Below are 26,719 nucleotides of genomic sequence, written 5' to 3' on the forward strand. Positions count from 1 at the left end.
GGGCTGAAGCCATGGCATACAGCACAAGAGTCCTGCAGGTAAAGGTCCCAGGCAATACACACAAGAAGTGTGACCGTCTGTCAGAGACATTTTCTGACAGCACGAGTCACACTTCTTGAAGCCTGAGACCTTTGTTTCCTTGGACATATTCAAGGAACAGTGTAATCACACACAGAAAACACACACACAGATTACACTAATAGGGTTCAAAATTATTTAAACTAAAGGTAAGTTAAAATAAAACTTCCTAATCAAACACATACACACCTAAGGATAGGGAGGAAGGGCCGAAGGCCTTAGGGAAAGAACTATAAGTTCTTTGGAAAAAAGGGGGCTGAATAAAAAGTAGAAGGGATATAAGTCCACTACACTATGGGGAAAGAAAATTACACTAAGTTAGCCTAAGTCTAAAGAATTTAAACTAGTCTAACTTTCACTAACCTGGAGCCGGTAGAAAACACACCTCGATCGCTGTAGCGGCAAACGAGATCTGAGGTAACTCACGCCTAGCATTGTGGGATATAAGGGGAGCCTCGAGCCGGTGGAACCAACTCTCGAGCTTTTAGAGTGGCCGAGTCGGAGCCGAGGTCGGCTCCGAACCCATCCAACAAGAATGAAGGCGAGATAGACAACTTAACATCTATATATACATGCACCAATATAAACTTTACCTTCATCTACAAGCAAATACACCACATAGGTTGTAGAAGATAGAGAAAAGAAACTCCAGAATGAAATGGGGATGGCGGGCAGGTAACCTGGACTGCAACAGTGAATACAGTCGAACATAGCCTAGTACCAACCTATGAACCTATCAGCCCTAGGGCCTATACAAGCCTAGCCATAACTATTCCCTGGCTATTTCTTCCCACACTATTTACTTCCCTGGACCCCTCTCTAGCAGGGTGACGACGTGATCCCTGGGGTGAATTTCCTTTCTCCCATCCAATAGTCAAGGTTCCTTTTGAAGAGGGCCAAAGAGGCACTCTGCTTAACATGTATGGGCAATCTATTCCAGAGTCTGGGGAGTCTCTGGGTCAGGAACCTATCCCTCCCAGCATGTTTTGTTTATTGTGATGACAAGGTTTAGATCCCTGGAGCGTGTGGCTCTGAGGGATTGGGATTTATTTAAGTGTAGCATGTCCAACAGCTCTGTGTTTGACATGGTCTTGCATGTTAAGCAGTGATCGCCACCGAGTAGACTATATGCGACAAGAGTATACGATATGTGACAGAGTATAGCTGGAGTTTAAGGCGGTCAGCGTAGGGCATCTACTTTAGGCCTGTGATTCTTTTAGTAAGGTATTTCTGCGGCCTTTCCAGTTGTTGCAGATGTCTTGAGAGGTACATGCCAAACGGGACGTTGTATTCTATAATGGGTCTAATGAGGGATAAGTACAGTGGGACAATGACCTTTTTTCTGGATGAAAAGCCCTTAGTGATGAGGTGTGCCACACAGAAGGATTTCCTGACTGTTGTGGCGATGTGGTTACTGAAGGTGAGACCACTGTCCACCTGTGTCCGTAAGTCTCTTATCACACTTTCGGTGTTTAGTTTACTGCCACCTATATGGTAATTCATGGGTACATGTTTTTTCCCAAAAGGGGATTATACATTTCTTGGCATTGAGCTTGAGGGCATGGCTCTGGCAGCAAGCATCTCTGTTTCTGTAAGGCCCTTTTGTAGAGTATTCACATCATTTTGGGATTCAATAATGGCTCCCAGTTTGCAGTCCCCTGCGAACTTTGTTAGCCAGAGTCCCTTAGTGTTGGCCTGTACTTCAGAGAAGTAGATGCCAAACAAGAGCGGTCCCAGGACTGAACCCTGATGTACTCCATTTGTCACTTGTATGGAGCTGGATTTGGAGTCGGCTACTTTTACAGTGTGGGTTCCATCAGTAAGCCAGTTAGCAACCCATTGGGTGACGTAGGGATTAATGCCCAGCTTAGTAAGTTTATCTATGATTCTAGAGTGGGGGGTGGTGTCAAAGGCCTTGGCAAGGTCTAGATAGGCTGTGTGGACCACCTTATCCTTGTCCATGGCTCTGGAGACTGATTCGAAGAAGCCAATCAGGTTCAGGAGACAAGATCGGCCCTTCACAAACCCAAACTGGGTGGGGTCCAGTGTTTGAAGGTTGCCAATGTCTCTGTTTATAAGTTCCATGATAATACGCTCTATGGCCTTGCAGAGAAGGCTCGTCAGACTTATGGGACGGTAGTTTCCGGGATCCAAGGTGGATCCCCCCCTTGTGGAGTGGGATAACTGTAGCTCTGCCCACTCAGTGAGCATGAAACCTGAGGTGAGGCTATGATTAGACATGACACTTTAGTGAGGTGCCATTTCATATTGTAGTTCATGTAGTACACAGCCCGGGATGTCATCTGGTCCCATGGATGCTGTATTCTTAGCTTTGGAGAGTGCGTTCTTTACCTGTGTGTCCGTTACCGGAATTTGGCAATCTTCCGGTATTGAGATGGGCCATTTAGGGGGTGGGGGGGGTGAAGTCAGCACTGAAATGATCTGTCAGGATATTGGCAATATCCTTGGGATCAGTATATTTAATGCCATTCTGTTTTAGCTCAGAGCAGATCTGTGCATTGCCATTTAGATTCTTGACATAGTTACAGAATGCCTTGTGGTCGTCTTTGAAATCTTTGGCAATTTTATTTTCTTAACTAGCTTTGGAGGATTTTACGAGGGATCTCAGTTTCTTACTGTGGCTGGTAAGGGAGTTTTTTTGCATCCTGGGATTTTCCTCTTTTCTGCAACAGTTTCTTCCTTTTATTGTAAAGTTTGTTTATGGCAGGGGACCACCAGATTGGCTTCCTTTTTTTGAATGAGAGCATCCTGGTTCTATTTGGGATGGCACGATTCATGCATGAGTGGATGTGCTCGTACAGTGCCTTAGTGTAGGATTCAGCAGTTGAAATTACAGTTCCCGTCTGCATGGGTGTCATGAAGTTTGTCACTTCTGACTTGAGTAGCATGAAGTTGGCTTTGGAAAAGTTTTTTATGGAGGTTTCCTTACTGGGGGTGGGGGTGGGATGTGGATGTTAAGGGTGATTAGCTTATGGTCAGACCTGACTAACGAGAGGGAGACCATAGGTGTGGAACATCAATTTCCCATGTTGATAATGACCAGGTCTAGGATATTGGAGCCCCTGGTGGGACTATGGATTAGTTGATCCAGGGCATTGGAATTTATGAATTCCAAGAACCGTTGGGCAAAGGTGTTGGTACATGAATAGTTTTCCCAGTTAATGGCAGGGTAGTTAAAAATCACCCAGTATTAGGGTGTTTGGTTCTATCTTAATATTTTCCAGTATGAAGAAGGGAAACAGGCTCGGATGAGATTTGAACTCATGGTTTACTAGAAACATGCACTAACCCCGGAGCTACAGAGCCTTCTACATTTATGGTAAGTGTACACAACTGTACTATGTTCTTAGTGTTTCACTGTTGCAGTCATTACATTTGGGTAGAATCCCAAAGCTATGGTTGGGAGGCTGGAGCTAAACAGCATTAGGTGCGGCTATAAGGCCCTGCAGAACTGCAGTGGCAAAGTCTGCCATGGACTAGAGAAGCACATAACGCTTTGTAAAGCTGTGAACACAACTCCAAGTAGCAGCCTCTAGAATGTCTTTGGTTGGTACTCCTCTGAGAAAGGCTGCTGAAGTAGCTGCAGCTCTGGTGGAATGAGACCTAATGCCCTTGGGCACAGGTTTGCCATGGTGTAAGTAGCAGAAAGGAATGCAGTGGCTTATCCACTTTGAAATAGTCTGCTTTTAAATAGCCTTTCCTTCTGATCCTGCAGCATATGTCACTAGCAATTGCTCAGTTTTTCTTAGAGCTTTAGTCCTGCTCAAGTAGAATCTTAGCCGTCTGTGTACGTCCAAGGAATGCAGAATTCTCTCCCCCTTGTTCTGCGGATTTGGATAAAAGGTTGGCAGATGAATAGTTTGGTTAAGAGCCACACTGGAAACCACCTGGAAATCACCTTAGGCATAAATGTTGGATTTGTCCTCAGACACAGTCTGGGTAAAATATGACAAAAGGCTCCACAGCCATGAGGGCCTGTAGCTCTGAGACTCTTCTTGCTGAAGTAATTGCTAGTAGCAGAGCTGTTTTCCATGATAAGAACTTTATATCAGCAGTAACAGCTGGTTCAAATGGAGGCAGGGTGAGCTTTTCCAACACATAATTGAGGTCCTATGCAGGTACTGGTGATCTTCTAGGAGGCCTCAAATTTTTGGCTCCGCTAAGATACTGCTTTAGTAAAGGATGAGAAAAGATTGGTGGCTCTGTATTGTAAAGAGCCAAAATGGCAGAGGCATGGATTTTAATTGATGAGAAAGATAGGCCTTTGTCAAGCATCTCAGTCAAGTATTGTAATATCTGAGGAATATTTGGTTCTACTGTATCAGTTCCTTGTGTTTGATTCCAAGCACAGAATCTCTTCCATTTATCAGCACAAGATTTTCTATTACTAGGCCTTCTGGCTTCCAAAATGACATCCATCACAGCTTTACTGAGAGGTGTTATTTGTATAACTACATGATCAGCCATGCTGTCAGGTTCAGTGTCTGGAGTCGATTGCGCAGGATCTGATTGTTTTGCTGGGACAGTAGTCGAGGTCTTTGAGGTAAGGTCCAAGCTGGGTATTGAGACAAGTTTAAATATAGGTTTTTTTGAAATGTTGGTCATCTGAGGAAGTCTATGTAACAAGACAAAAATGCTGTGGTGAACATTTAAGGCATTAATGTTTTTTTTTTTTTATGTTTTGGCGTGTTTTGAATTCGTATTCTTTGGACAAAATCGATTGTGGAAAGTATCCTGGTCTTTCATTTTGCACCTTTGAGGTTTTAATCGTTTATATTTTTGGTGCATTTATCCACTGTTTTGGTTGGTTTATTGAGACAAGTTCCTTAGGATTGGGTACCAGTACTGTCGGGGCCAGTCCAGGGCAATTAGTATCATCTTTGGTTTCTCTTGTCTGACTTTTAATAGTACCTTGGGAAAAAAGAGGCAGAGGAGGAAAGGTGTAAACTGATAGGTTTTTCCAACTGAAGGATAGGGTGTCCACTTTCCATGCTTGTCTGTGATAAGTCCTTGTGCAGAGTCTTTTCAATGGATAATTTTGAGGAGAGGCAAATAGATCTATGTCCGGGCTCCCCCATTTCTTTGTTATGCTGAAGACTTGTGGATCTAGTTTCCACTTGTGAGGATCCATAAGGTTTCTGCTTAAATCGTCTGCCAGAGTATTTTGATTTCCTGGCAGGAATTGAGCTTGAAGATGTATTTGGTAAGTCAAAGCTGTGTCCCACAGTGCCATGGCTAATCTACAAAGGGGGTACGAGTGCATGCCCCCCTGCTTGTTTATATACCACATGACCGTGGCATTGTCTGTCAGTAGTTGTCCTAGATGAAGTAAGTCCTTGAAGGCTGTCAGGGCATTTTGAACAGCTAGCATCTCTTTTTGTTTGATATGTAGATGCATTTATTTTGGGGTCCATATGCCCTGAATGTATTTTACCGCCATGTGGGCCCCCCCAGGCATAATCTGATGCGTCTGTTGTTGAGGTTTGGCTGGCAGGGGGTAGAGTGAAGGCCCGTCCCATATTTTGGTGACATGCCTTTGCCCACCATAGAAACTCCTCTTGTAGGCAGGAAATGAGGAATCATGGTTTCCAGACTGACAATGTTGACTCCATAAACTTTTTAGGTACCATGGAAGTTTCCTCATATGCAGTCTTAGGTCTAATGTCACCAGCCAAGCATTATTGTCCAGCATGGGCAGAAGCTGCTGCAAAGTCAGCATTTTGAATTTTGGAATGCCCAGGTATGTGTTCAAAATTGATAAAGCCAGTATTGGCCACCAGGCCTCGTCCTTTCTGGGTACCAAGAACAGTCTTGAGTAAAAACCTTGTCCTTTTTCCTGTTCTGGTACTGGCTGAATGGCCCCCATATCCATGAGAGATGTAACCTGTTTCTGTGCCTCTGCCCATTGATTTTTTGGCAGATCTGGCCAACCGTTTGCCATTAGCAGAGTATGGAAATGGAATCTGTATCCCTGTGATACTATGTTTAGCACCCACTTGTCCTGGGTTATTAACTGTCAATTTTGAGCAAAAAGTGCTAATTTTCCCCCTAAGGGTGCTGCCAAAAGGTAAGTGAAGGCAGAGGGAAGTCATTGGGACTGTTTTCTGTAGGTTTGCGCTTTATCTCCTCCAGATTTGGAGGTAGAAGCGCTCCATTGCTTTGACCTGTATGAATCTTGTGCCTGGTATCTGGAACCCTTACGGCATCTGGATTTGCCCCTTTGAGCTCTGTCTGACACAGGAAAAGACCAATTTTTTGCAGGCCAGTGTCTACTGAATCTTGGTGGCTGCTGCACTTGTAAGAAGTCTTTTACAGTTTGCATAGACTTAGCTTTGTCTTCCATTTTCTTTAAAAACTCTTCTGCCTTAATACCAAACAGAGTATCATGCTGTAAAGGTGCATCCAGTAATTCAGTTTTAACATGATCAGGCAAATTTTGCTCTTTTAGCCAGGCATGCCTCCTAATCACAAATCCAGTAACTGTGGCCCTGCAGGAGGCCTCTAAGGAATCAAAACCAGATTGCAAAGTATGCTTTCCAACCTGTTCAACTGCATGCAATAACTCCTGCAATTCTTTATTATCTACGCATTCAGAAATCAACATTTTCTGTTTCAGCAATCCCATAACATGTTGTTGATACTTGAGCATATGAAACTGGCAGTTTAAGGTTCTAATTGCCAAGGTTGCAGATGTATAAACCTTTTTTTCCCCATCTATCCAGTGCCCTTGAATCTCTGTCAGAGTGGGTAGGATTTTTTGTTGTTGAGGCCTTAACTCCCTTTGGACCCTGTGAAATAGTTTCAGGATCAGCAGCAGGGTTTCTAAATAAATATTTGTGCGAGTCAGGGACCCTGTAATATTTGTCAGGCTTGCTGGGAGCCGGAGGTAAGGAGTCAGGGGTCAAGCTTGACTCCGAAAACACATCATCCACAATGTCTAAAACTGGGGGGTATGGCTAAAGGCCTGTGCTGAGGGAGAAGGAAATCCCTGAGCCTCTTTTTTGATTCTGAGAAATCTTGACACTCCAGTGAAAATGCTCCCTCAAAGTATGCAAGGTTTCTCCAAATGAATAATCCTCAGGAGGTGATGCAGATGGTATAGACACCTCTGCATCACAATCCTCATAGGGAGGTATAAGATAATTCCTGATCAGAAGAAACAGAAACCTGATCTGAAGATTCATAATCAGTGTCTTGCCTAGGCCTCTTATCAGGAGGGGGATGGGAAACCCTGATCAAGGTAATAAGATCTTCAGCCATTTTGATAATCTGTTTTTAGGCATACCGGCCTGTGCACGTGGCTCATGCATCAGTTTTTTAGTTTCAGAAGTTGCTTTTGTCTTTGGTTTTGCAGCTTTCGGTTTGATATAAAAATGTTGAGGCCTGAATACACCCTCAGAAGCCCGTACCTGCTCAGCGGCTCCGGACCCATCCGAGGGAGGTACATCAGTGGGTCCAATACTTTGAGTATCTCGCGGCATGCCGAACTCCACATGGGTGTCGGTAGGGGCCTGCGACTCGAAAGTAGCAGGTATGAGGGACTGCAAAAGCACCTCACGGAGTACCGCCGAAACGGCGACTGGCTTAGGAGAAGCTTCGTCATCGGTTTTGGACCTCGACGGTCTCTGTCCTTTTCTGTGTGTTTTTTATGTATTCCGGTAGTCTGATTGCTATCAGACATTTTTGGATTGTTACATCTGGTTCCAAAATACTTTCAGGCAAAAATATACAGACGCTTAATAGTGCGTTGGTTAAATCTATCACAAAACAGACAGCCAGGCACATTGTGATCAGGGCCTAGGCAAGGAATACAGTATAAATGGAAATCCTTATGAGGTATTTGCTTCCCACAACGGAAAGGAGCAAGAAAAAAGTTTCCCTAACGGGGTACTTAGCTTTAGTGAAGACTTTGTTCTGAAACTCAAACTGGAATATCTCAAGAGTCGGCCGACCGGCACTTGCAAAATGCTTCTGCTTCAGGCACCGCGCGGCAAGAAAGACTAAAGAAAATGGCATCGGCTGCTTGTTTTATACCCCTGATGACCTGACGTCATGGAAGAGGAGACAGCAACCGACGGAGGACCCAAGACTTTGGAATTCAGGCCGACGGAGGACAACCTGCCAGCAGATTACCCAAATGTAATGACTGCAACAGTGAAACACAACCACGCGCACACACAAACATGCACACACACAAACAAACGCACAAACACACGCAGAGTTGTTACCTGTGAAATGAAAGAAAATGAAAGCTATGTATTTACCATAATTTTAGATCCATGTTGTCTGTTTCAAAACATATGAGTTGTTGGATCTGACCTCGGCACAGACTTCGAAGTTTCTTTTGAGTCCAGAGGTCTGACTCCTCCCTTACCCATAATTTCCTGGACTTCATCTTAGTTGCAAAGACATAGTGTACCTCCCGCTTTGTCCGATATTAGAACCATCTTATAAAAGAAACCATCTACAGAAGGAACCCCTAAGTAAGATATTCCCAACCTGCTGAGGGATAGTAGGTACAGTGTCACATGATTAATTCCATGTCTGTCTGTGCACAAAGTCCACGCAATCATCTCAAATCCATATTTGACAATGTGTAAGGAGGTAGGAGGGAAGGAGTTTGAACAGAACAAAAATCAAACATGCATTTAACATTATACTAAGTACATGACTCATTTTCTTTCATTTCATAGGTCACAACTCCAATGTTGTCTAATTTTGTCCATTTAAAATGTACAGGACAGAATCCCAAGCTGTCAGACTGGGTGATATCAAAGACGATAAGATCCAAAAGAGGAATGTGATCTGGACTGAGTGTCCAGCTTAAAGTGGGAGACAGAGGTGTGTACCATAGCCCAAGTGGCCGCAGCAGAAATGTCAATAATGGACATTCCTCTAAGAAAGGCTGTCTAGATGGAAACAGACCAAGTTGAATGAGTTTTTGGTTTACCTGGTAATGGTAAATTATTTTTAATATAGGCAAAGGAAATACAGGCAGACAGCCATCTGGACAAAGATACCTTTGTAACAGCCTTCTTCTGAACTGTTTTTTTTTTTCTGTGAATGTAGAATCTGAGCTGCCTGTGGGCATCTAACATACACAACAAGTATTCTCCTTTGTTTGAATATCTGGGGAAAAAACAGGCAAGTTTATGGATCAATTCTGATTTACTTCAGATCACCTCAGGAATAAAGGACACATTAGTTCTAAGGGATATTATCTTTGTGAAAACCTAGATATGAAGGCTTACATGAAACACCCTGTAACTCGGATCTGGCTGATGTCACAGCCACTAAGAAGATTTGTTTTCAAGGTAAGAAATTTTAGGGTTGCTTTGGTTGCAGGTTCAAATGGAGACTGTCAGAGCTTGTAGCATAATAGTGATATCTCATGGAAGTGCTGGGTCTTGGTAGAAAGGTACCTTTCAGGAAATTTTCAGCAAAGCTATTGGAATGTCTTTATGTGCAACATAAATATTTGAAATTGAAGCCAACTGTACTTTGATGGTGGCAAAGCTGGAATCCTTATCAAAAACATCACATAAAAATTCTAGTGTGGGTTGAACAGGGGCTAAAAAAGGGTCAGGCCTTTTCAGAAGTGCAAATAGAAAATCTCTTCCATTCACTCTAGTCATTTGTTCTAGTGGAGAGATTCTGAGTACAGTAAGAATATTAACTACCACAGGGGAAAGCCTGGCATCTTAGACTATGCTTAAAATTGCAGGAACCTTGCAGTTAACTTCATGGATTTCTGGTCCGGAAGAGGTAGTCCGAATGGGCATGTCAAGTAGGTTTGCATAATGATCCAACATCCAAGGGGGATGCACAAGCAGAGGCTGTAGATGTCTGTCGAGGCCAAAACAGCACAATGAGGATCATTCTGGCTTGCACAGTCTTGCTTTTTGTATGAATTTGTTCACTAGGGACAAAGAAGGGAAGGCATACAGGAGGGCCTGCGGCCAAGTATGGACCAGAGTGTCTCACAGAGGGTCACTATGGCAGGATCAGGGCAAAATACCTGCTGCATTCCTTTACACAAGATGTAAAAAGGTTGCAAGCAAGGCTGGCCCCAGCTGTAAGAATTGACAGAACTGTATGAAACTGTAAATGACTGCAATGAAGCTGGAATGGATGCCTTAATCTTTTATTACCCAGAACAGTACTGAACAGGTACCAGTCTCTCCTTGACTGACAATTTTTCCTGTGCCTTTCAGGATAAAAGCCTGTATACCTTGTAGTTCAGTTAAGAATATTTTATTATACAGTGGAGGTAGAGGCCAACAATATCTGAAGCAAATCTTACTTTTTCCAAAAACAGTGCTGATAAACTGAAACTATAATGTCCATAGCTTCTACATTCATTATACTCAAAATTATTCCTTTCCTTCTGAATATAATTGATATTCTGGAATGCTGAATTTTTGACCTGACTTCTGCACTCTCTCTCCAGTGTCTTATTAAACTTCTGTGGACTGCACTGCAATGATTTTCTGCATATCAGTCTGAACTAAAGTCCCTCCTTCCATGTCTTACGTATCTACCCTAACAATACCAAAATGCTGTAAATTTCCTACAAGTTCTACATGCATCTTTAACCTTGGATCTCAAACCTCATACCATCTAAACAAGATCTGTTTATAATTAATGTACTGTACATTGTGTTAGCACATTTTATTCTTACTAGTATTCTTGACTGAAGGTTATTCACTTGTGCTGAAACATTCCTTTCTATTGAAACCACATGTAAAATGTAAAAATATAGAATGAAGACATAGGCTTGCTTTAACATGGCTCCATTTCTGGGCCTATGCAAAGAAAATACTGAATTTATGTCTACAAAAAAAAAAAAAAAAAAAAAAAAAAAAAACTACATGTAAGTGAAAACTAATCTTACACCAGTAACTCAATATTAAACAGGTCACTGTAGAATTTTGACATGAATGGAGTCCTGGACACCTATGAAGCACATTCAATTGTTCTTCATCAGGAGAGATAAAATGGACTGAACTGTGACCATCCAGAATTTTGCCTGTTTCACAAATTGGTTTAGGTGACTGATCTAAAATGGTTCTGAGATCAACCATTTTGTTTGGTACTAAGAATCTCTAACAGACTCCAGACTCTTAACAGGTCACTGGGGGACCAGCTGGATGACTCTTTATAGCAGCTTTGATATTTTTATGGCTGGCAAGTCCTATTGACTGGGTGGAACACTGGGGATTTAGTCTTTTTCAGGGATGGAAGTGAAACAGGAATTTAACAACTTCTGGATAGTATCATTAGCACACAGGACTCTGAAGTTATTCTGTGCCAGGCTTTGGGACACAAAGATAAGCACCCCCCCCCCGAGTTCAGAAGTTAGGCAATCATTCAGTGGTGCTGATGGCTTTCCTTGGTAAAGGGACTACAAAAGCCCCGATTATGCGGTCCACCTCTGCCTCTAGGGCATTTGTTAGCATAGTCTCCTCCTCTGCCACAGGAAGGTCCATCACTTTGGAAGTCATGGTAGAAACTCTGATTTATAGAACCACATCTACTTCCCTGATTTCTAGTTCCTTGAGAAAGATCTTTGAGGGGTTGAGAGCAGACTCCCACCGCAGAGAGAATCTTACCACCCTGTTGGTCCCTGGTGAAAGTGTCTTCAACCTTAGGTCCAAATAATGTTAAACTACCATAAGAGGCATTTACAAAGGATGACTTAAAGCCTTCCACAAAGTCACAAGAATTCATCAGCTGCATTGGAGAGTAAGCACATGGCCAGATTAGAGGAGGATTACAGGGTGGAAAGCTGGAAGTTCACCATTTTCTGAACATGCACAGGCAATACCCCCCTTCCCTGAGAGGGACTTGGTGACCTCTTTGGTCAAATCTCTCTAGAACCTTTTTAAATCAGCCAAATAATTCAGCGATTTAAGGGCAAAAGTCGCTGATGCTTAGTCCCACTTCCCAAATCTGTCCATCTCCCTAGACTCTCTAATTGGAGTAAGAACAGACAAACAAGCTCAATCAAAGCTCAGCCTAAACAAGCTCAAGGTTTGCTACAATAAATTGCCACTGGTGCATCTTATCGCAGCCATCACTGTATCTCACCTAGAGAGCTTGACTGGCTTGAACTCCCTCAACAACTTCACCTGAATCAACTCTCCCTTGCCCACAAGTTAGCAAATCATCCTCAAAGTCCCAGCCCTTCAAAACCTTCTCCAGCCCTATTTCTCCACTAGACCTCAATGCTCCAGCAGCAAACGTCTTCTTCTAGAGACCAAACCCAAGACTTCAACAGGTGAAGAACTATTCTCCTGCGTCATATCCAGATTATGGAACAATCCCCTCCCCCCATAACCACACTACCTTCTTGCGATCACTTAAATCACTACAATCACTTAAGTCTCTGGTTATGCTCATGCACCAATCCAGACTAGCAACTCTCCTTTTACTTCCCCTTCCTCTCCCCTCTCCTAGCCACTGTGCCTCACAACGTCTGATCGTTTCATTCCTTCCTCTGCAGGAAGAACACTTTCTGGGGAGCAACAGAATGTTAAGAATCAGAAGTGGAACTGATAAAGCAGATCTCCTTGAAAGCCCTTGGGACTGGCTGTCCCTGTCCGATAAGATGAGGAGGGAAAACAGACCCCAGGCTGGGGTTTGAGCGAAGCTGTACTGGTTTGAGACACCTTCTCTTTGGGGTTTGCCAAAACTATTTGAAAAGCCTTGAAAATTACAGCTGCCACCAGCACAATGAATACCCTCCAATTCAAGGAACAAAGGAAACACTCGACAAGTATGACCCTAGGGCCCAAAGCTGATCTCTAGTCTGAGCTGTCTAGAGCCGAAGCTCCAAGAGGGAGGAATGGCTCCAAAATTTCTGTGTCAAATCACCCCCCCCCCCCGAAACTGTGTGCAGAAGCTTTGACTCAAAGTCTCTTATTGATCCAATGGCGTCAGTGTTGACAGAGAGGGAAGCTGTTGGCAAAGCAGCCAGTAGCTCCTGTGCTGATAAAGATGCTCCGGTTTCAGTCAGATCCAATAAAACTGGAGCACAGGACAAGTTGGCATGGATTCAAGCAGTGGAGGGGTACTATGGCCAGAACTCTGTACCTTTCCAGGGGATGGTGCCAGGATAACTCCACGCTGGATGTGTGTCCTCAAACATCACCTATCAAAATCCAGCTCAGTGAGACTTCAAGATGAACAAGTGGATAACACGTTCAACTGTTGTTGAGAGCTATTGCTTTTCCAGAATAGGGGAGTTCAATCTATGACTCACTGTTCCTGGTGAATAGCTGGCTCTTGATAAAGGTGATTAGATCTAAGGAGTTGCTGGATCTGATCTTCTAGCAGTTTTCTGGTCAGGCCCAAATGAAGCGGTTGGCTCCGGAGAGAGCTTTTTTGCAGACTTAGTTAGGGAGTTGCTCTTCTCTTTCTCACTCTTATAATTAACAGACTCTTTTTCTTGCCACTAATCTTTAGGTTTAGATCGATCTTTCTTAGAGAGAGACACAGAAGAGGTTGTAGGAGTAGCTCCTGTATGTGCTGGAAGGAGTCCCTTCAAAACAAGCTTGTCCCTTCTCATCTGAAGGGCTCTGGCACTTAAGACAGCACAGGACTGACAGTCCACATCCAAATATGCACTGCTGAAGCAATATACACAGCTGGAGTGTGGGTCCTGGGATGGGAGTTTATACCCGTACTCCAAGACACTTTTTGAATCTGGAGGATTCAAACATGGCAAGGAGTACCTAAAGAAAAAGTGAAAGTTATGCCCAAGTTACCAGTCTTACTCTAAACAGACAAAAGTTACTAAGACATAAATATATAAAACACTTTAAAAAATACACATCTAGGAAGAAAAATGACAGAGAAACCTTAACTGCATAAGCAAACTAACTAACACCTAATATGCTTTATCTTGACAAAAAGGTTGAGGAAAAGATGCTAAATACAAGCAAACTCTATTGACAGGAGAAGTTTCAATCCAAAAAGAATCAGCATGCACAATGGAGAGCTCTTTCACTCATCTGTTGTCTGAGTGGTAAACAAGACCTGAGCAACTATGGTGGAGTCCAGCGAATTATGGGTAAGGCGGAGTCAGAATTCTGGATCCAAACAAGCTTCGAAGTCAGTACTAAGGTAAAATCTGGATGCATCTGACAATCCACAGATTCGAAAAGGATGAAAATAAGACAACATTGGATCTAAACAATTCATAGAAGATTTTTCCCCGCAAGAAGAAACTGCAGACAAAACATTTTTTTATTCTTTCACAATTAGTCAGAATAAATTAATATACGAGTTTGACCATTCAAAATTCTAAAAATCAAAGTTGCAAAAGCACATACTTTCCCATACTTAATTATTTTACTATCCTTGTCAGAAAGTGTAGGATTGGAATTAACTAAATGTTTAGCAAGAGTAGGACTAACTAAAGTTGTAACTGCTTGGCCAGGTTCAGGACGATTGTATAAAAACTTAAGACTGAGGAACTTTATACAATGTCTTTTTAGGGGCAGCAGACAACTACCAGAAAAATTGCAGGCAGTGACATCCTCCAATGCTGACAACACAGAAGGGATGAGGGAAGGTTCTGGAAATTCCATTTGTAATAGCTCATAGTATTTTCTGCTGGACTATGAAACTTCACTGTTCTTCTATTGAAAACACTGGCACTTTCTGCAAACACTCAGACATCCTCACAGGGAGAATCAGATATATTTTTTGGTTATAGAGTTTGTTAATTGTTGCTTAGATCTCTATTGAAACTGTTGTCTTCCTGTTCTGAGAGACTGATCTGCAAGTATACAGAGCAGAGTATATTTTTTGGTTTTAGAGTTTGTACTGTTAGTTGTTGCTTAGATCTCTGTTGAAACTGTCCCCCCCCCCCGCTATTTTCTGCCGTGTCTTCGGTTGGTATAAATTTTACAGCTTGTGTGTTATCTAACTCAAGGATCACTTGCATAAAATTTGACCTGTTAGTAACAGCCTGCATTTAATTGCTGGAACCTGTGTTGAGAGACTGCCTTCCAAACTATCTGCAAATATACAGAGCTGAGTATATTTTTTTTGGTTATAGAGTTTAAGTGTTGCTTAGATCTCTGTTGAAACTATTGTCTCCCTGTTCTGAGAGACTGATCTGAAAATATACAAAGCTGAGTATATTTATTTGGTTTTAGAGTTTGTACTGTTAGTTGTTGCTTAGATCTCTGTTGAAACTGTTTTGTCTCACCCTCCCTATTTTTGGTTTGCAGTTGAAATTTGGTGGCTTTTGCAGTTGCCCGCCCAACTGTAGATTTGATCTGGGACACTCCCCCAGTCCCATCACTTTACCACATTCTAGCTAATAAACTCTTTCTGTACTTGCTTTTAGTCCTTTTTAATTTAATTGCATTTTTTAAAACTATGTTTGGTCTAATATTGCTAGCTTGCACTGCATGTGAATTGTTTTTACAACCGTTTTTGCTACTTTTCTGCAAAAAAAAAACTGTAAGCCTGTTTCCTACCTTTCCTGTAACTAGTGTTCCAGATACAGATTTGCTGCATCCAGGGCTGTATGTAAGCTTCTGAGCCCCCAAGCCTTTCTGTGTTGGAGGGAAGCCTTCTAGCTTATCAGTGGGACTGGTAAGCACTAGGTAACCCTGTCTACCACATAAGGAGTGGTTCTGGCCCAGAAATTGTAGTTATTGGTGATTTGGGCAATCTCTTCCATCTCTCTCAACTTTCTGATTTGAAAGCCTGCATTTGCACTTGTTTCTGTCCTGTAACTCGTCTAGTGCAGATACAGATTCTTAGTTTTAGCACTTAAAATTTGCTTATTCATGCTCATCACTTGTTCAGAACTTGTAAGCACTAAATAAGCTACTAATTGCTATAGCACTCAATCTTCCTCATTACCTAGAGGAAAACAGTTTTTGTACCTACTTTTCTCATTTGCTTAGAGAAAAACAGATCTTGTATTCACTTTCCTCACTTATCTTGAGGAAAATATTTTTTCTGATGAATCTGGGCATCTTGAGGCAATGTAGAAATTGCCTCATGTTCACAGACAACCCTCTCCTCCTACCATCCAACACTACAACCTGTAAGAGATGCACTTATCTAGCCAAACTGGAGGTAAAGCTCACTCCAACTGAAGACTGAACTTGACAGTCATGAGGAGAAGGTAAACATTTGCACCACACCACACTCATCACATAGTCTCACTAAATCTACACCACCAAAATCCACACATAGTAACACAAACATTCGTGGAGGCTCTCACTAAATCTACACCACCAAAATCCACACATAGTAACACAAACATTCGTGGAGGCTCTCAATAATAATCTAAGCAACAGAGACCTCCAAAGCAGAAACACAAGCAACCTCCATCCCCCAACAGAACCCAAATGACACATAGCTCACAGACTCAGTGTGCCACTCAACCACAGCCAATAAGGCAAAACAACATACGCAACACACTAGTCATAGGTGACTCTATAGTCAGGCACACTGATGTCCCACTCACCAGGCTAAACAAGAAGAAGGTTACTGTCAGCTGCCTGTCGGGTGCCAGGATCTGCCACATAACCCACGCACTCAGGTCACTCCACAACAAGTACAAATATGACTCTGTCATTGTCCATGTTGGTGTGAATGACATGAGATGTACCTCCCTGGACTACATGGAGAGACATGGACGAGCTCTCCGATCTTGTAGCCCAGGCAGGTATGACCCTAGCCCTGAGTAGCATTCTGCCATCACCCCAAATGATACTGCAGTACAAGGACAAAATGACTGACTTCAACAATTGGCTAAGCTTCTGGTGTATTTCTAAGTGGATCCAATATCTGTCCGCTTGGGATGACATGGTCGACAGACCACAATGCTTTGCCACAGATGGCCTGCACTTGTCGCCCCTGGGATTCCGGATACTGGCTAAGGCTCTTGCTGCCCCTCTAGTGCCTTTTTTAGGCAAGGTTCAAATGAATTTACCACCATAACAGGAACAGGCAAGCAAAAACGGAGGGTAATGCTACTCAATGCTAGAAGTCTAAATCTTAAAATGCACTCACTCAAGGCACTCCTTAAAATGAAGAACATAGATATCTGTGCAGTGACTGAGACCTGGTTCAAGGCTCCAGAGAGCATCCCTGAACTACCAGGCTATAACTCATACCACACTTTTCGGCCATGAAATCTGGACTGAAACACCAAAGGTGGAGGTGTGTCCATATTCATTAAGGATATCCACACCTCCAGGCTAGTTGCTCAGCATAATGCATCCGAGGTTATCCAAGTGCAACTGACTCTGGGCAAAAAGTACAGTTTTGTACCTACCATAAATGTAGATGTTCGAGTGCTCATACAGCTGCAGTCATAACAGATGGGTTATCCTGCCATCAGGCGGGTCCTCGGTCGGCCGAATTCCAAAGTCTAGGTCCGGCATCGGTTGTCGTCGCTTCCTCCCTGACGTCAGTGCGGCAGGGGTATAAAAGAGGCAGCCAACGCCATTTTCTTCAGTTTTTCTTGCCCCAGATGTCAGGTGCCCCCAGAAGGAAGCCAAACAATGTTATGCAAAAATGCAATGTTGATAAATCAAAAACAGTAGTTGCAAGCAAATACACCATAAAAGAGTACCCCAAATGGTTATACGAAAAGGGTTTGTCATAAGGCCTGTCCTAAGAGGGATTGGAGGGAGGGAAATCTGGACTGCAGCTGCATGAGCACGCGAACATCTATATTTATGGTAGGTACAAAACTGTACTATGTTCATCGTGTATACAGCTGCAGTCATAAAAGCTGGGTAGAATCCCAAAGCTAAGTAAGGGTGGTAGGCACTAAGTGGAACTAGGAGGGGCTAGGATGCCCTGCAGGACTGCTGTGGCAAAGCCCGCTCTAGATTTAGAGTATAGTGGGAGGTGATAGTGCTTGGAGAAAGTGTGCACTGAACTCCAGGTGGCTGCTTCCAAAACATCCTTGGTAGGGACCCCCCCCTGAGGAAGGCTGCAGAGGTAGCTGTGGCTCTGGTGGAGTGGGATCTGATGCATGCAGGCACAGTTTTTCCATGAAATGAGTAACAAAAGCGTATGCAGTGGGCTATCCATTTTGAAATTGTCTGTTTGGAAATAGCCTTTCCTTGAGCACCTGCAGCATAGGACACAAAGAGTTGCTCAGATTTCTTGAATGGCTTTGTCCTGTCCAAATAATAACGAAGTTGTCTGTGAATGTCCAAGGAATGTAGTAGTCTTTCCCCTTTGTTTTGTGGATTAGGATAAAAGGTAGGTAAGTGGATAGTCTGATTCAAAGCTACACTGGATACTACCTTTGGCATAAAGGTAGGGTTGGTTCGTAAGGAAACTCTGTCCTGATGGAAAATGGTGAATGGTTGCACAGCCATGAGGGCCTGTAGCTCCGAAACCCTGCGAGCTGAGGTGATAGCCAGAAGAAAGGCTGTTTTCCATGACAAGTACTGTAACTCTGATGAAGAAGCTGGCTCTAAGGGAGGAAGGGTCAGCTTTTCCAATACGAAGTTGAGGTCCCAAGCAGGGACTGGTAGTTTCCCTTGGGGGTTTTATATTCTTTGCTCCTCTGAGGAACTGCCTTAAGAGAGGATGAGAGAATAAAGGAGGATCTGTGTTGTATTGTGCAGAAATGGCTGAAGCGTGGATCTTGATGGAGGAGAAGGAAAGTCCATTGTTTAACATCTCAGCTAGGTACTGTAAAATTTGAGGTATATTTATTACCCAAGGATTCTATCCCTTCTTTTGATTCCAGGCACAAAATAGTTTCCATTTGGCAGAGTAGGCCTTTCTAGTAGAAGGTCTTCTGGCCTCCAAGATGACATCCTGCACCTCCTTGGAGAGGAGAAACTGTTGGGAAATCAAGGAATTCTCCATGCAGCTAGATTTAGAGTTTTGAGATGGCTGTGAAGAGTTTTGTAGTTGTGCTGGGACAACAGAAGAGGGACTAGTGGTAGGATCCATGGTGGGGAATGTGTCAGGCTCTTCAGGAACGGATACCAGTGTTGCCTTGGCCAGTCTGGAGCAATGAGAATCATTTTCGACCTCTCTGCTCTGGCTTTTAATAGAACTTTAGGCAGCAGAGAAAGAGGTGGGAAGGCATAGACTGTCAATGTTGCCCAACTGAAGGAAAGTGCGTCCACTTTCCAGGCCTGTGGATGATAGGTCCTTGAGCTAAATTTTTTCAACTGGCAATTTCTGTGGGTAGCAAAGAGATCTATGTCTGGCTGTCCCCATGCCTGAGTTATCTTTGTGAAAATTTGAGGATGCAACTTCCATTCGTGTGGATCTGTCATATTTCTGCTTAGGTTGTCTGCCAGTGTGTTTTCCTTCCCTGGCAGGAATTGTGCCTGTAGTTGAATTTTCAATTCCAGTGCTATGTTCCATAGGGTCATGGCTTGCCTGCACAGGGGGTACGAATGAGTTCCCCCTGTTTGTTTATGTACCACATCACTGTGGTGTTGTCTGTCCTTATCAATAGCTGGCCTGGATGCAGTAGGTCTGTCATAAAGCCTTTTGCACGGCTAGCATTTCCTTTTGGTTGATGTGAAGGAGCTTCTCTTTTCGCGCCCATTTTCCCGGAATGCACTGATTTGTCATGTGTGCTCCCCATGCGTAGTCTGAGGCGTCTGTTGTGATGATTTGAGTTGCTTGAGGTACACAGAAAGGAAGACCTGTGTTTCTTTGGCAAGCTTGAGCCCACCACATAAATTTCTTTTGAAGGCATGGAAGAGTGGTATAATTGCTTCCAAGCTGTGGCTGTGTTGAGACCATAAGTTTTTTAGGTACCACTGAAGTTTCCTCATATGCAGCTTTGCACATGGGATAAGTAGGATGCAAGATGCCATGAATCCCAGAGCCTGCAGGACTTTCCCTGCAGTTAGCCTGGTGTAAGTTGCCATTTTTCTGAAGTATTGAGACAGTTGCCCTTGCTTGTCTGGCGTGAGGTAGGCCATCTGGGTGGTTGTATCCAAGTTGGCACCCAGGAAAATTATTTGTTGAGAGGGTATCAGTTTTGATTTCTTTTTGTTGACTGCGTATCCCAGGAAGTTCAACAGTTTTATTACAAATGCCAGGTGCTGCAGTAGTATGTACTTGCTGTCCGCTTGGATCAGGCAGTCGTCCAGACATGGGTAGATTTGTATCCCTTGTAGTCTGCAGAAGGCGATTACTGATGCCAGGCATTTTGTAAACACTCTGGGTGCAGTAAATAAGCCAAAGGGCAATGCAGAGAATTGGTAATGGGTTGAACCTGCAAGAAATCTGAGGTATCTTCTGCAATCTTGTCTGATAGTGACATGCAGGTATGCCTCCTTGAGGTCCAATGTTACCAGCCAAGACTCCTCGCCCAGCATGGGAAGAAGCTGCTGTAATGTGAACATCTTGAATTTTGGCACCTGTAGATATGTGTTTAGGATGGATAGGTCTAAGATAGGTCTCCAATCTTTGTCTTTCCTTGGTACCAGGAATAGTCTGGAATAAAACCCTTGACCTTGTTCTTTTGCAGGTACCTCTTGAATTGCTTTCATGTCCATGAGAGCTGAAATTTGTTTATGTGCCTCTGCCCTTTGATTTTGTGGCAGGTTTGGCATGCCTCTCATTTTTGGAAGGGTGTGAAAGTGGAACCTGTAGCCTCTGTCTATAATGTCCAGAATCCATTTGTCTTTTGTAACACTATGCCAATTTTTTGAGAATAATGTCAGTTTTCCGCCCAAAGGTGCTGCCATTAAAGCTTTGCTTGGCAGGTGTAGGGGGAAGTCATTGCGTCTGTTTTCTGAAAGACTGTGATCTGTCTTCCCCACCTCTTGGGGTTGGTGCTTGCCACTGTCTAGCTCTGTAAGATCCTTGAGGTTGCCCTCTACTCCTTGGACACCTGTATCTGCCCCTTTGAGGTCTGTCCGTGGCTGGAAAGGACCAATTTTTTGAAGGCCAGTTTCTGCTGAAACATGGAGGCTGTACCTGCAGGAAATCTTTCACTGTTTGCATTGATTTCGCTTTTTCCTCCATTTTCTTTAGCACCTCCTCTGCTTTAACACCAAACAATACATCTTTTTGAAGAGGTGCATCTAATAATTTAGCTTTGACATGATCTGGTAAGGTTTGCTCTTTGAGCCAAGCATGCCTATGTATAACAGACCCCATAACAGCAACTCTACATGAGGCCTCTAAAGCATCAAAACCACACTGCAAGGTATGTTTACCCACTTGCTCTGCACCATGCAACAAATCCTGTAACTCTTAAATCTGGTTGTTCTGGTTGTGTCATTTTGCTTTTCAGCTGAGATATCAAAAACTGTTGATACTTTAACAAATGGAACTGACAGTTTAATGCCCTCATGGTTAAAGTGGCCGAGGTGTACACCTTTTTCCCCCACCTTTCTAAAGCTCTGGAATCTCTCTCTGAAGGTAATGGGTTTTTAGCAGTAGAAGCCTTAATTCCCTTGGGACCCTGTGAAATAGTTTCTGGGTCAGCAGTATGGCTTTTATATTGGAACTGGTGAGAATTAGGAACCCGGTAATACCTGTCTGGTTTAACAGGAGCTGGAGGCAAAGAATCAGGATTAAGGCTGGCTTCTGTGTACACATCATCCAATATATCTAAAACAGGAGGAATAGCCAGAGGCCTATGCTGGGGGAGCAGAAGAAATTCCCTGAGCCTTTTCTTGGAATCTGAGTAATCTTGGCCTTCCCAGTGAAAGTGTTTCCTCAATGTATGCAGGGTTTCCCCAAAAGAGAAATCCTCGGGGGGGGGGGGCGAGGGAATAGACTCCTGTGCATCTGAGTCTTCGAATGGAGAATAGGCACAATCCTGGTAATCAGATAGTTCTGAGGTAATAGAAGCTTGATCTGAGGAAGGGTTAGTCTTTCCTCTAATCTATGCCTTTTGTCAGAGGGGGGTTGAGAACCCCTGATAAGAGTAATCAAATCCTCAGCTGTTTTAAGCATCTGCTTTTTAGGCATGGTGCCTTGAGCGGGTGTCTGAGGAACCTGTTTTTTGGTTTTCATGGCTGTTTTAGATTTAGTGAAGGCTTTAATAGAGAAGGAGGAAGGCCTGAAGACCCCTTGAGAAATGGCAGGCATGTCTAAATTCTGAGTTTCCCAGCCAGGAGTGGCGTCGGTATCTGTAGTAGGAATGGGGGCCGAGGAGCCTGCGACCTCAGGACTGAAGACACCGGTAATGCATTGTTATCGGTACTCAGGGGCTGCGTAGGCGCCTCGCTGAGTACCGGAGAAACAGTAGTCAGCCTTAGCGTGGTATCAGTAGGTGGTGCGGACCTCGTATGCCGGTCCTTATCTTTGCGTTTTTTGCTCAAAACTTGAGTCGGAGTACCCAACGACATAATATAATTAACTTTTTGCCAAAAAAGTGAAGGGCGAACTCCGCCCGACGCTTAATAGTGCATTTGTTGAATCTAGCACAAAAACGGCAGGCCGAGATGTCGTGGTCTGGGCCTAAGCAAGGTATACAGTAAGAGCGGAAATCCTTATGCGGTATTTGCTTCCCACATGAAATACAATTATTAACTTTGTCTGACATCGATCTGAGGCAAGAAAAGTTTCCCCAACGGGGTACTTAGCTTTCAAGAAGACTTCGGCTGAAATACTTTCGTAAATCTCAGGAGCTGGCCGACTGGCACTTGCGAACTGCTTCTGCTTTGGGCACCGCGCGGCAAAAAAGACTGAAGAAAATGGCGTTGGCTGCCTCTTTTATACCCCTGCAGCACTGACGTCAGGGAGGAAGCGACGGCAACCGACGCCGGACCTAGACTTTGGAATTCGGAGGACCCGCCTGACGGCAGGATAACCCATCTGTTATGACTGCAGCTGTATGCACGATGAACATCTGCAATCCAAATTGTAGCTTGCTACAGATCCCCCACCATTCCCCAATATTCCCACTCCTCTTTTCTTGATGTACTGGAAAATATTAGGGTTCAACCAAACACCCTAATAATGGGCGACTTCAACTACCCCACCATTAACTGGGAAAACTACTTGTGTACCAACTCCTTAGCTCAACGCTTTCTGTGATTCATAAACTCCAATGCCCTGGATCAACTTATCCACACCCCCACCAGGGGCAACAATATCTTAGACCTAGTCATTACCAACATGAGTGACTGGTGTTCCACACCTGAAGTCACCTCCTCTTTGGTCCAGACTATAAGCTAATCAACCTTGATGTCCACGTCCCCCCCCCCCCATTAAGGAAACCACGGTAAAAAAATTCTCCAAAGTCAACTTCATGCTTCTTAAGACAGAAGTGGTGAACTTCATGACACCCATGCAGATGGACAATACAGTTACAACTGCTGAATCCTACACAAATGCACTCTATAAGCAATTACACGAGAGCATGGATCGTGCTATCCCAAACAGAACCAAGACGATATCCTCCAAAAAAAAGGAAGGCAATCTGGTGGTCCCCTACCATAAACAAGCTGTACAACAAAAGGAAGAAACTGTTACAAAAGAGAGTAAAATCCCATGAGTGGAGGAGCTCCCTGGTCAGCCTCAGTAAGAAGCTGAGATCCCTTATAAGATCCTCCAAAGCTAGCTACGATAACAAAATCGCCACTAATTCCAAGGACAACCACAAGGCATTCTATAGCTATGTCAAGAATCTCGATGGCAACACCCAGATCTGCTCTGAGTTACAGCAGAAAGGCTCGAAAATTATAGAACCAACTGATATTGCCAACTCCTGGCAGATAGGTTCAGTGCTAACTTTACCCCCCCCCTCCCCGATCATCCCCTAAAGGGTCTATACCTATACAGGAAGAATGCAGAGTTCCCTGTAATCACAACTACGCAGGAAAAAGCTACACTCTCTAAAGCCAAAAACACAGCATCCACGGGACCGGACAATATCCCACACTGCGTTTTACACGGACTTCAGAAGGAACTGGCTCCCCACTTAAGCACCATGTTCAATAATAGCCTCACACCAGGCTTTGTGCCCACTGAATGGCGCACAGCAACAGTTATCCCACTCCACAAAAGGGGGAGCAACCACTGATCCCGGGAACTATTGACCTATTAGCCTGACGAGCCTGGTCTGCAAGGCCATGGAACTTATCATGGAACACAAACAAAAACATTGGTAACCTCCAAACTCTGGATCCCATCTGGGTTTGTGAAAGGCAGATCATGCCTCCTGAACCTGATAGACTTCTTTGAGGCAGTCACCGAAGCCGTAGTTGAGGGTAAGGTGGTTCAGACAGCCTATCTTGACCTCGACAAGGCTTTCGACACCATCCCCCATTCTGGAATTATAGCTAAACTCACTAAATTAGGTATAAATCCCTACGTCACAAGATGGGTTGCCAACTGGCTCACTGACAGAACCCACACTGTAAAAGTTGCCGGCTCCAAATCTGACCTCAAAGCAGTGACAAGTGGAGTACCACAGGGTTCTGTCCTGGGACCTCTCCTGTTTGGTTTCTACTTCTCTGAAGTACAGGCTAACACAGAAGCCCTCTGGCTAACGAAGTTCGCAGATGACTAAAAACTAGGAGCCATAGTGAAGTCCCCAAATGTGTACATCCTACAGAAGGGGCTCTCTGAGACAGATGCCTGGTGTCAGAGCCATGGCTTCAAGCTCAATGCCAAAAAGTGCAGTGTCATCCCCTTTGGTAAAAACTCTGTACCCATGAACTACCACATAGGCAGCAATCTACTTAATACCGAATGCGTGCTAAGAGACCTTGGGACCCAGGTGGACAGTAGTCTCTCCTTTGATAGTCACATCGCCACAGTATTCAGGAAGTCCTACGTGGCACACCATCATAAAAGGTTCTCTTCCAGGAAAAAAAAGAGGTCATTGTTTCCCTCTACTCGACACTCATTAGACCCATTATAGAGTACAACACCCCTTTTGGAATGTACCTCACAAGATCTGCAGCAGCTGGAAAGGCCACAGAAGTACCTCTCAAAGAGGATTACTGGCTTCAAACAAATGCCCTATACTGACCGCCTCAAAAAACTCCAGATTTACTCCGTAGCATATCGCCTACTCTGAGGTGATCTCTGCCTAACATATAAAGCTATGTCAAACCCAGAGCCGTTGGACATGCTATACCTAAAGAAATCCCAATCCCTCCGAGCTACACGCTCTAGGGACCTAAACCTTGTCACCACAATAAACAAGACATGCTGGAGGGATAGATTCCTGTCCCAGAGACTTCCCATACTCTGGAACAGGCTACCCATCTAGGTCAAGCAAAGTTCTTCATTAGCACTCCAAGAAAAATCTTGATTAGTGGATGGGAAATAGGAAATAGACCCCGGGGATCACTTCTGCGCCTCTGCTCGACAGTGGCACAGGAAAATAATTTTCTTGGGTGGCGCAAGCCAGGGAACCTTGTTGGCTAGGCTTATGTAGGCCCTTGGGCCTTTAGCCTAGTACCTACCTATGTACCACTCCTCTGAATATGAATTAGAAATCTAAGAAGAAAACTCTGCAACCTTCCCTTTATCTTCCCATCCAGATTCAGAATCTTGAGTCTCTTCAGGAAGAGAGATATCACTTTCTTTTACTAGAAATTTCCTTCTGAGAAGGATCAATAGTCAGAATTAGACCCTGATCCAGATCTAATGAACTACTCCTGTCCAAGGAAATTTCAGCAGGAGCAGATACAGATTTAGTTTTCCATTTTACACTCGTCTTAAATATCGGATATGTGGAAGGTACCCTGAAGTTTTAGAAACTGGCTGGCTGTTACATTCTTGCCAGGGTATAATCCATATCTGTTAAGGCTAGTACAAAAGTGATCAGTATGGTGAACATTATTAGTTCTTCCAATCCTCACCAGTCCTTTACACCAAGATTCCCAAATGGGTCAACTTTACCCTGGTAAATTCTCACACCACCACTTTTTGGTGACAGCCTTCAGCTTCTACTCTGCTTGGTCACATCCTAATAGCTTGGATAACTTCCTGCAGAAATGGTTTAATCATTTCAAAGTTAGATCCGCTGACATCCAGTGGAATCATTTGTATACAGTTGTGCTTTTGTTTTTAATGGAAATATACTTTATGAAAATAATGCTCACATAGTATGGCTTAACACAGTCGGTTAGCTACACACCGAGAGTAGAGAAAATACACTTAGATGTTATACTTTTGTAAATTAGATTTACTGAATAAAGGGCTTGTTCTGACTATGGCATCAAGTACTCAGTATAACTGTAGAGTTTACATACCTGAGCTATACTCTGTGTTGCACTAAGTTTGAGGTACTCTTGTTCTAGAAACTCTAATTTTCCAAGTTTCATCTGTAGTTTGGTTTCTTCTTGGATTTTGTCCACCTGCAAAGAAGCCTATAAAGATGAAGTAATGAGACATAGAAAAACGTACTTAGGATAAAATAAAACACAATGCTTTATATATTATTTTCGACATAAAAGTTTAAAATTTGAATACTTCATATGCTAATCCATGCATATCTATACACACAATCTTGTAATATTATATATGTAAAAACAAACACCAACAGCACTAGAGGAGTAAGTCAGTGCTTGAAATACACATCAAATAGCTAACAAAAGACCCAGCACTGCAATAAATGTCGAAATATATTGCAATTTATTGGACACCACATGGTTGAACTCCATCTCACAACAGA

General features: G+C 43.5%; 1 protein-coding gene across 4 annotated transcripts in view; it reads right to left on the reverse strand.

Moving 5' to 3' along the window:
• Positions 1-26,719, reverse strand: part of CEP57L1 (centrosomal protein 57 like 1) — a 971,979-nt gene that overhangs the window by 569,589 nt on the left and 375,671 nt on the right. For all 4 annotated transcript variants that reach the window (XM_044065279.1, XM_044065261.1, XM_044065253.1 and 1 more), the window contains exon 5: positions 26,298-26,414. In XM_044065279.1, coding sequence (XP_043921214.1) covers positions 26,298-26,414 — 117 coding nt within the window. The remainder of the gene's footprint in view (positions 1-26,297; positions 26,415-26,719) is intronic.

Source organism: Protopterus annectens, chromosome 1.part0 (assembly GCF_019279795.1).
Source record: "Protopterus annectens isolate FY-2018-M chromosome 1.part0, PAN1.0, whole genome shotgun sequence".
Taxonomy (NCBI): Eukaryota; Metazoa; Chordata; order Ceratodontiformes; family Protopteridae; genus Protopterus; species Protopterus annectens.